The following is a 10,235-nucleotide window of genomic DNA, read 5'->3' as shown; positions in this document are numbered from 1 at the left end:
AAGGAGTTCTACAGAACACTCCTTGCGAACATAATATTTAAACGTAAAGAGCGCCAATATTTCAGTTCTCACGTGAAGTGTGTACCAACTGCGAATTTGCAATGGTTGATAATGCGTAGGTATCCAGTGGTGGATAGAGACTTTTTTATAACTGATTAGACATTTTTTTATAACTGATTAGATTTTATATAAAGGTATAATAAATAAAACCAAGATCAACAATTATGTCTTTAAAATTATGGTTCGCAAAGGACAATACAGCTTAAAGGCATTACAAAAGATGTCGCGAATTTAAAACATTATTTGTCACATTGAATTCGGAGTGTGTAAATTTGAAACATAGAAATCATTAACACTTTTGTTTCTTTGAAATGGATCTACCAAAATTTCATATTCTTCTATTGCCAATGATTGTCCAGCATAGGCAATATAACAAACACAGTGAGATGGTGCAATTTTTCCTGGTATTACATGATTATTGTACATTACACGACCTATGTACATTATTTCATGCACTCCTTCAGTGTATCCAGCTTCAATTGCTCCTACTGGTATCTTATTACCGGACGATGGAACCCAAATGCAATCATATCCACAGAAAATCTGTAAAGAAACATAACTTTTTTGAAAAATTTAGTAACTTTTAATATTACAATATTTTTTAGACAGTAGTTATTTTATAAAATTACTATAGTAGGTTCATTAATTATGTTTTACTTCAAATTCCGACTTCTCATGGACATGCCATCCCCATTCTACGTAGCCCTTTCCAGTTGAGGGAACGAATTTTCCCGGAGTTAGAGCTGTTTCGTGCATAGCTCTCATTATGTAAAGGACTTCTTCTTCATATCCACCTATAATTGAATCTTCTGGCAACTTCTTGTGGAATTTAACCCAATGTGGTTTCCCACCCTTTACTTTCTTCATAGCTGGCTTAAGAGATATCTTTTCAGGAGGCTCTGGAATTAGGCATGAATATTTAGAATGAAACAATAAAATTCTAAGTCTAAATATTTTCCAAATACAGAAACAGTTAAAATACCAATATTTGAATTATCAGAATCGTTTAAAAAAATACCAATATATAGTTTGTAGGTATATAAGTATATTACAGTAACTTACAATAACATTTCCAGTGCAAATCATTTTCTTTAAATGATGAAAATGTCACAAAATTCAAATCTTGCTCCAAAATTTTATGTGAAAATATAGGTGACGTTTTATTGCCATGGCCCAATTTTATATTTCCGTTGTTCCAAGAAATCCAAAACATTTTGTATTTTGATTCAGATAGGACATTTTTGGACGATGTAAGCTGATAGCGATTTCCTTCACTAATTATGAAACAGACTTCATTACCTATTACAACCTAAATAAAAAAAAAAAAAATAACTTGCTGATTTAAAATGTCTATATTAATATTGACTTATTTAATTAACGAGTATCGAAATGTTAGAGTTATCAAGTAATTTATATTATAGTAATAATTACCCAATGTATGCAATCATCTGGTGTCCGAGCTAGCCCCACAGTCGCGTTAGCTACACCTTTGACGTAGAAGATTAGAGCGTTGTTTGTTACTTTATAAAACAAATTTTGATGTTTTCGTGGTGTGGAAAATTCTGTTAATCATTAAAACAAGACAAAATTAAACTCAATAAAGGAAGGCAATGCTTTAACCGTCGGTCGTAATAATAGCGAAAATTCAATTACTGGTATATTATGTAACTGGCATGTAGTCAACGTACAAGACGAAATTTAAAGAACCAACAACAACACCATGGGCGTAATTACCCTAGGGTGAAAAACGCTATAGTTCGGAGCGGCATTATGAGTGAGGCATGTGAAGAAATAATCGATTTATACTTATAAAAAAGGTTAGATGATATATATTACGGATATTTTCCTTGTATACTCGATAAAACTGAAATAGGCGGCCTAAAAAAAGTTCGGCTTAAAAATTCCACAAAAATCGTCAATTTTATAAATCAGTTATATTAATCTTTTTAATTACTTTTTTTGTGGTCCTGTGCAATGATATTAGTGACTATAGAATCTAGATTGTCAGAAGTGTAGGTAGGTACCTATTACACAGTGTAGTACAGGCACATTTAAAAAAAATTGACGATAGGATCCATTTTTAGGTAAAGGAAAATTGACATTATCTTTATATTGAAAAAATAATGATTAAGGACAAGTGAATAATGTATTATACTACGATTAACAATATTAAAGATAATATTATATATGATCATATTACGACTAATCCAAGAAAAGATGGGAAAGAATACAAATGAGCATTTATAGCAGGGCTCAAGATTTTAGATAAAGAAGAGAAGCAAATATATATATATATCTCGTCCTCGTGATCAGCCGCATAAAGAATTTGGGGCTTCGTGTCAGAATTGACAAGACCGAAGCCCTCCTCTTTCGCAGGACCGGACGCAAGGGACCCCCACCGGGAGCTAGCCTGCAGATCGGAGAGGGAAGGGTCAGGATGAGCCTCCAAATCAAATATCTCTAATAATAAATCAAAAAAAAAGAAAAAGAAAAAAAAAACGACCAGTATATGACAACAAACAGTAGCCGCTGTAAGAATTTTTTTTTTCTTCGGAATCCAATTTTCCAATTTTTTTTCTCAACAAAAATAGGTAGTACCTACACGTCCTTTAAACAGCCCGGACGGTCGAAAACTAAAGAGCCGGAGTGACGCCAGTGAGTGGGGAAATATTTCAACTGACGAAAAATTCTTTCACTGTTAGACAGCCCATTTATCGAAGAAGGCTATAGGTTGCGGATTATATAGTATATTATATTATACAAGCTTTTGCTTGTAACGCGACGAGAAGCGTCAGAAAAACTTAGGAATTAATTAGAAAGATTTCATATCATGATAATTTGACAGAGCTGAATAATAATAAGCTGGGCATTGACGATCAGTTTTTCGCGTCACTTTAACTGATCATTTTTTCGCGCTATCCAAAATTTGATCGTGAGTGTAGAATCATAGCTCCACAGTTTTAACTGATGACGCGCCACGAAAATCCAACCCGGCGCGTCGCGCCGAACTGCCCATGTGTGTGTAATCGTCGTTCCAACCAATCGCATCATTTTGTTCGCAGCGTCCGCGGTGATTGTGAGTGCACTAGTATAGTTTTTGTTTTTAAAGTGTCGGTGTCGGCGTCGGTGTCCCCTAGACGTGTCATAATGACAGAATTTATTGAAAAATATAAAAATTTTGAATGTTTGTGGAAAACGGACGAAAATTATAAAATTAAACAGCATCGACAAAAAGTTTTATTTTAGACACCTACTATTTTTTTAAAATATTCATAACATATACACACGGTTGTCTCGTCCTACAGTAAGCAATGTAATTCTTGTGCTGTAGGTAACTGCCGGGTAATATAGATACATTTTTTTTTATAAATACATATAAATAATAAAATAATAAGCCCTTTCAATCTGAACTTCAATGTATATCATATATGTTTTCTTGTTTTTTATAAAATGTCCCGAAGTTCAGTTTGCCTCTTGGCATAGGCCTCCTCTGACACTTTCCACTGATACCTGTCCCGTGCTACCCTTCTCCAGTGATGTCCTGCCGTGAGTTTTAGGTCGTCTTCCCATCTTGTCTGTTGGCGTCCTCTACTTCTTTTGCCATCTCTAGGATACCAATCTGTGACTATTTTACACCATTTCTCTTGTGTGTCTCGTATCATGTGACCTGTCCATCTCCATTTTTGTTGGTCTATATTGGTTAATATATCGATAACTTTGGTTTTGTCTCTTATTTCACTACATCTTACTCTGTCCTGTGTCTTTATTCCTAAGAAGCTTCTTTCCATGGCTCTTTGGCAGCGTTCTAGTTTTTCCCTGTGGTGTTTAGTCAATGCCCATGTTTCACATCCGTATGTAATGACTGGAATTATGCATGTGTTGAAGACTTTCCTTTTTATTTGGATACTTAACTCCTTGGATTTCATAACTTCTTTGAAGGACCAGTATTTTTTCCATCCGTTTCCTATTCTTCTTTCAATTTCTTTTGTAGTTTGGTTTTTGTGAGATATGATTTGTCCTAAGTAGATGTAGTCAGTCACATATTCGAGGGGTTGGTTGTCAACTTTAATTGTTACTGGTTTGAAGTTTGTGAGCAGTTTTGTTTTGTCCTTGTTCATGTATAGGCCTACTTTCTTACTTTCTTTGTTGAGAGTTTCTATCATTTTGCTTAGATGCATCGGGTTTTCTTCAAATAAGACTATATCGTCTGCGAATCTTAGGTGGCTTAGTTTTTCGCCTAATATGTTGAGGCCGAATTCTTTTCAATCTAATCTGCGAAAGATACTTTCTAAAACAGCCGAGAATAATTTTGGTGAAAGAGGGTCTTCCTGTCTTACTTCCCTCTCAATTTTGAATTTTTTACCCAAGGTTTCCAGTTGGATTCTTGCTTCTCCATTCAAATAGATGTTCTTTATGATATTGATATAGTTCGATGGTATCCCCTGCTGTTCTAAGCTGTTCCATATGGCCATGTGGTCTATGCTGTCGAAAGCTTTAGAATAATCGATGAATGCTATATAGAGGTTTTTGTTATACTCGTTGTATTTTTCCACTATTTGTTTAGTTGTATGTATATGGTCTAGAGTTGAGTATTTTTTTCTGAACCCAGCTTGCATCCGTGGTTGATTTTCATCTAATTTTGCACTTATTCGATCCAGAACAACCTTAGAAAATATTTTATATATATTTGATATCAAGCTTATAGGTCTGTAGTTCCCTATATCCTCCTTTTGTCCTTTTTTGAATAATAGAATGATGTTTGCTGTTTTCCATTCTTTCGGGATTTGACCAGTTGTTAGTATTTCGTTGAATATTGAAGTGAGTATTGGTAGTAGTTCATCAAGCGTGCCTTTTAGGATTTCGTTCGTCACTTTGTCTAGTCCTGGGGCTTTTTCCATTTTCTGGCTGTATATAGCTTTTTCGATTTCTCCAGGAAGTATGTCTGGAACTGTTTCCAGTTTTTTGTTGGAGTCAATCCTCAGGTAGTGCTCTTGTTTGTGGTTTTGGTTTGAATATAGGTCTTGGTAAAACTTTGTGGCTATATCATTTATGTTTTTTCTGCTAGATGAGGTATATTTCTTATTGATTAGTTTTGGTATCCATTCCTTGTTTGATTCTCTCAGTTCCCTTAGCGCTTTCTTTACTCCTCCTGTCCTTGCTATGTGTCTTTCTAATGTTTGCAGCCTCGTCATCTTTCTATCCTTTCTGATGCTCGCACAGATTTCCTTGCTTAATGTTGTTATGGTTTTTAAATTGTCTTTTCTAGAGTGTTTTGAGAGGAGGGTTTTCCTTCTTTCTATGAGTTGTAAGGTTGTATTACTAAGTTTATATTTACTTTTTTTGCTCTGATCTGCTTAACTTTAACATTAGTCAGTATATTTTCAAGTTTTCCATATTTCACATTAGTGTCAGTATTGCTGGTGGTTAATTCTTCAGTTGATTGAATAAGAGATTGTTTTATTTTCTTTATAGTTTCTTTGCTATGATGTTTTATGTTACACGGAGAAAAGTATTTTCTGGATTTCTTTGGTGGTTCTATGTTTATTTTGCTTCTTACCATACGGTGGTTTGTGTTGAAATTAAACTTTGCTATGACCGACGTATCTGTGAAGGCTTTTGGATAATTTGTTGTAATGTATTCAATTTCATTTTTAGTGCTGCCATCGGGCGAAATCCACGTCCACCTATTCTTTTGATTTTTCTTATACATACTATTTAGGAGCGTAAGGTTGTGTTGCAATAGGAATTCGACTAGAACTTCGCCGTGTGCGCTTCTTTTTCCTTGGCCGTAGTTTCCCAAGACATATTCTTCTTTACATTGCTTTGCCCCGACTTGAGCATTAAAATCGCCCATTAAAATAATGTGGTTGTTGGAATATCTAGTTATTGTTTTTGATAGTTCATGGTAAAAAAGTTGACTTTCTATTTTTGACGCTTGTTCTGTTGGAGAATAACATTGTATAATTGTCCATAATTTTTTGTATCCCGGTATGACAATGTTGAGAATGGCTATACGATCAGAGAGTCCAATTAGCTCATGTATTTGTTGTTTCAATGACTGTTTAATAATGAATCCAACTCCTTGTCCGGGTACTTCCCCTTTTTGAAACAGTATGTAGTCGGTTCGCTCTTCGATCTTTTCTCCCAATCGTCGCATCTCGCTAATTCCCAATATGTCCCAGTTTATGTCCTCGAGAGCTTTTTCTAGTTCGTGTAGGCTTTCTTCAGTTCTAAGTGTTCTCGAATTTAAGGTTGCAATGTTGAGTGTTTTGTGTCTTCTCGCTGTTAGAGGGTAGTGATCAATACTTCCCGCGGGGACCAGCCGTTGTGGGAATTTTTCCGATTTTCCGATACAATCATAAGTTTTTTGGAATGCTTACGTGTGGTTCAGAACTTGCTTGGTTAATATAATTCAGTATGTTAGGTTTGATAATTTCTTTCCGGTTAGTTTTGGATAAGGATTGTGGATGGTCACTCACTGTTTGGTGTTTAGTTGTTTTTTTCAATGCTGATGATTTAGGAGAATCAGAAGTTTCCCGTTTCCGCTTTTCCCTATTGTTGTTTTTCGGATTTAGGACTATCAGTTTGTCGTACTTTATGTAAGCGATGTTGCCCTTCTTTTTTTCTTCTTCTAGTTGAGGTTGTAGCTGTTTTCGTTTTTCCAGGATTTCTTTAGAATAATCTTCTTTCACATTAATACCTGGTGGCAGAGTTGTCTTATTTTTGAGTATAAGATGTTTTTTCCACAATGATGTGAAAGAGGCCACTACCGGCGGTTCTTGTTTTTTTCTTTTTTTCCGATTCTGTACACACTGTTAATTTCGTGGCTATCCAAGCAGACTCCCGTATCTGAAATAAGTTCTTTAATATAGTCTATAAGTTCCCCTTCAGATTTTCCCGTTTCTTCCAAGCCAAATAACACTAGATTATTTTTGCGTTTTTCTCTGTCGACTGATTTAAGTTTTCGTTCCAATTCTGATACTTTGTTTTTGAGAATATTGTTCTCCTCGGTAATTGTTTTCAGCTTCTCGTCTAGTATTTCCATGACATTTATATTTACCGAATGAGTTATTTTTTCGGCTTGTTTTTCAAGTTTCTCATCAATTTTGAGAAGAAGTAATTCCATGTTTTTATCCATTCTATTTTGGGACAGATATTTCAAAATCACTTGCGTGTAGAGGAACGTAGGTAATGGTGGAAATTATTTTATTCGGGATTGCAACACTGTCTGTAATGCCAGTTGTCAGTTCTTTTGACGTTGCTGTCAATCCGCTAGGAACGACAATTTTGAGTTCTACCCTCTTTTAAAATACTGATATACTTGTACTTCTGTTTATGCGGTAGATTCTAGTAATCACGTAAAGTAAATCGTTACTACGTACTTTGCAGTATTTTTGCTGATCCTTTGACTCGAATCCAGTATCCAGATTGTGTTCAAACTATATTTATTGAATTAATTTTATCGGAGATTATCACTATGGTATTGACAGTTCTAGTGCCGGAAACGGAAATCTCCATATCTCCACATATCTCCACATATAAATAATACTTAGAAATAAATAAATACATTTATAATTAATGGCATTAATGACACCGTGCGTGATCGATTGACCATTGAAATGCTTATTACAAATGAGGTACAACTAATAATAAAAACTGTTCATATAGAATTATAGACCATTGTAGACCAGTATATGGCCGGCTGGCCGAGGTCGGACTGGACCTCGTCCAGCCAAACAGCCACTCGGAAATATCTCTAATAATAAGGTCAAAAAAAAAAGAAAAAAAAAGACCAGTATATGGCAACAAAGAGTAGCCGCTATAAGAATTAATGTGTCTTCTTCTGAATCAGAACCCAATTTTTTTTCTCAACAAAAATAGGTAGTGCCTACACGTCCTGTAACAGCCCGGTCGGTCGAAAACTGAAGAGCCGGAGTGACGCCAGTGAGTGGGGAAATATTTCAACTGACGCGAAAAACTGATCAGTTTAACTGACGCGAAAAGCTGATCAGTTAAACTGACGCGAAAAACTGATCGTCAATGGCCAGCTTTATGGTAGACTTTGACTAAGCTAGTAAAAAAAATAGAGCCTAAAGTCTACAGATTTCATGTCTTTAAAAAAAATATTCAAAGTCAACGGTTGATAATTTCTTTTTTTTTGTTATTTTTTTCGGACACAAAAAATAATACAGCCACCCCTTTTCTTCTCACCGGTGTCGTAAGAGGCGATAAGGCATTACGCAGTTCCACTATCACCTTGGAACTTATAAAGTCGACCGATGGCGAGATAACCATCCAACTGTTGGCTTTGAAATACACAGGCCGAAGACGGGCAGCAGCGTCTATGGTGCGACAAAGTCAGCCCTGTGGTCACCAATCCGCCTGCCTAGTTTGGTGTCTATGGGCAACACACATGAGTACACACCATTTCTGGCGCGAACTTGTGAAGGCATATAACCAGCAGTAGACTGTGATAGGCTAAAGTGGGTTAAATATGATTGTATATAAAACTGTGAGCTAAGTTCAGTTTTTCGCGATAACACAAGCACAGATAATGGGTAATTCCATAGTCCGTCAAAGATGATTGAAGTATGCATTCGCAGCAAAAAATGTTAAACAAACATTATTTTAATAAAATTTAATAGTATTATAATAGTTTATAATGAGTAATCAACATAATAAATTAATATTATTGTTTCTCTATGGTTCTTTGTATAGAAAAGAAACCAAGTCAAAGATGCGTTATAAAAAATAACCTACAAAGTGAAGTGTACTGCCACAACCGAAAACCGATTCATCAAATCATCATTGTTAAGGCCTGTTTCACCACTAGTGGATAACGCTATTTGACGTATGATGCTATCCAAGAAAAGTTTTTGATGTATTTTTTTTTTCATAATCGAAATCCACTGCACATATGTTAGGTAGTTCTATAAATTGAGGTGAAACAGACCCAAACAACAATCCAATTAAACCCAACAAAAATTTTGATGTAACTTATTTGCAGGAAAAACTTTATCCTCAACTGGTGAAACAGGCTAATAGCATAGATTTAACACTGTCTTATTGGTTAAATTATTATATGTTAAATTTTTCCGCATAACAGATTACATATATACGTGTGCATATAATTATTCGAGGTCAGTCAGGTGATTCTAATCAGTTTTATTTATCCCGACATTTTTAAATATATTGTAGTCCAATAACTCCAATAATATAAAAATATGTTTTTAGATACCTATTAATCCACTATCATTCTTTTTTTTTACAAGGAGACTGAAATTCTGACTCATTAAAAATATCGTTTCCTAGTATGAATATAAATAAAATGGATACATACCTACAAGATCGCCCATTTTTTTTTACTTTATTTTATCACCAATGTAACAAATTACCGTTTTAAAAATAAGATTTAAATCAGAACATACTTAAATATTTTTACATTCAAAAACTGCATGCGCCAATTATACCTTTTACAATAAACAACCAGTGGGTTACCATATCTCAAGTTGATAATAAGCATATACATATTTATGTTTAAATAATCTATATTGATATATTCTATACCGAATTTAATTATAATATCAAAATTGGAATCAAAATATTTAAAGGGATTTTTTATTTGGATAGGGGTTAATACGGGGATAAGGATCTACTTCACATAAAAGTATGAAATATAATAATTTAAAATAAAAGTTGAAATTATTTTTACGAGAAACATTACAATTCTTTTTATAAATAAATTTTTTGAATGATTTTATTTGCACAATGATATGCAAACGATACTGGTTCCGTAAATTAAAAAGCATAAAATTTCGAAAATAGTTAAGAAGGCAAAAACATTTTTTCAACCCTAAAGAACTCTGATTAGCATTATAAATCGTGCAATATTAATTTGGTTCAAATTAATTTAATAATATTTAGTGGTGGATTGTGGGTGGAAGTGGGACATTTCATCACAAATTTTAATAGCGTGCAGCAATGATTTCACTCGTTATTCTTTTCAGATTTTTTTAAAATTATTTTTGAATAATATTTTGAGTAAGTACATTGTTAACTGTAGGAAAACTAAGTTATAAATTGTATTTTTAATTTATAAATTTTATTAATTGATTATCTAATAAACTAGCTATACCCGTGCGAATAATTATTTAGCACTAAAATTAAATAAGTAT

The 10,235-nt window shown here is 34.0% G+C and overlaps 2 protein-coding genes across 3 annotated transcripts; both read right to left on the bottom strand.

Annotated features, from left to right (window-relative positions):
* Positions 1-217: 217 nt before the first annotated feature.
* Positions 218-10,148, bottom strand: LOC123655764. 2 transcript variants are annotated; one of them, XM_045591528.1, is made up of 5 exons: positions 9,401-10,148; positions 1,492-1,622; positions 1,123-1,369; positions 718-959; positions 218-603 (listed from the first exon to the last, which is right to left on the bottom strand). In XM_045591528.1, the coding sequence occupies exons 4-5, from the start codon at positions 925-927 to the stop codon at positions 307-309; spliced, it is 507 nt and encodes a 168-aa protein (XP_045447484.1). In that variant the 5' UTR covers positions 928-959; positions 1,123-1,369; positions 1,492-1,622; positions 9,401-10,148; the 3' UTR covers positions 218-306. The 2 variants fall into 2 exon arrangements, with proteins under 2 accessions (XP_045447484.1, XP_045447477.1); XM_045591521.1 differs by lacking the exon at positions 9,401-10,148 and having other exon boundaries at positions 1,492-1,795.
* On the bottom strand, positions 5,357-7,198 carry LOC123657363 (craniofacial development protein 2-like). Its single transcript, XM_045592949.1, has 3 exons — positions 6,874-7,198; positions 6,536-6,760; positions 5,357-6,435 (listed from the first exon to the last, which is right to left on the bottom strand). The coding sequence occupies exons 1-3, from the start codon at positions 7,196-7,198 to the stop codon at positions 5,357-5,359; spliced, it is 1,629 nt and encodes a 542-aa protein (XP_045448905.1).
* Positions 10,149-10,235: the final 87 nt, after the last annotated feature.

Source organism: Melitaea cinxia, chromosome 1 (assembly GCF_905220565.1).
Source record: "Melitaea cinxia chromosome 1, ilMelCinx1.1, whole genome shotgun sequence".
NCBI classification, from domain to species: domain Eukaryota; kingdom Metazoa; phylum Arthropoda; class Insecta; order Lepidoptera; family Nymphalidae; genus Melitaea; species Melitaea cinxia.
This window is presented reverse-complemented; position numbering and strand designations above follow the sequence as displayed.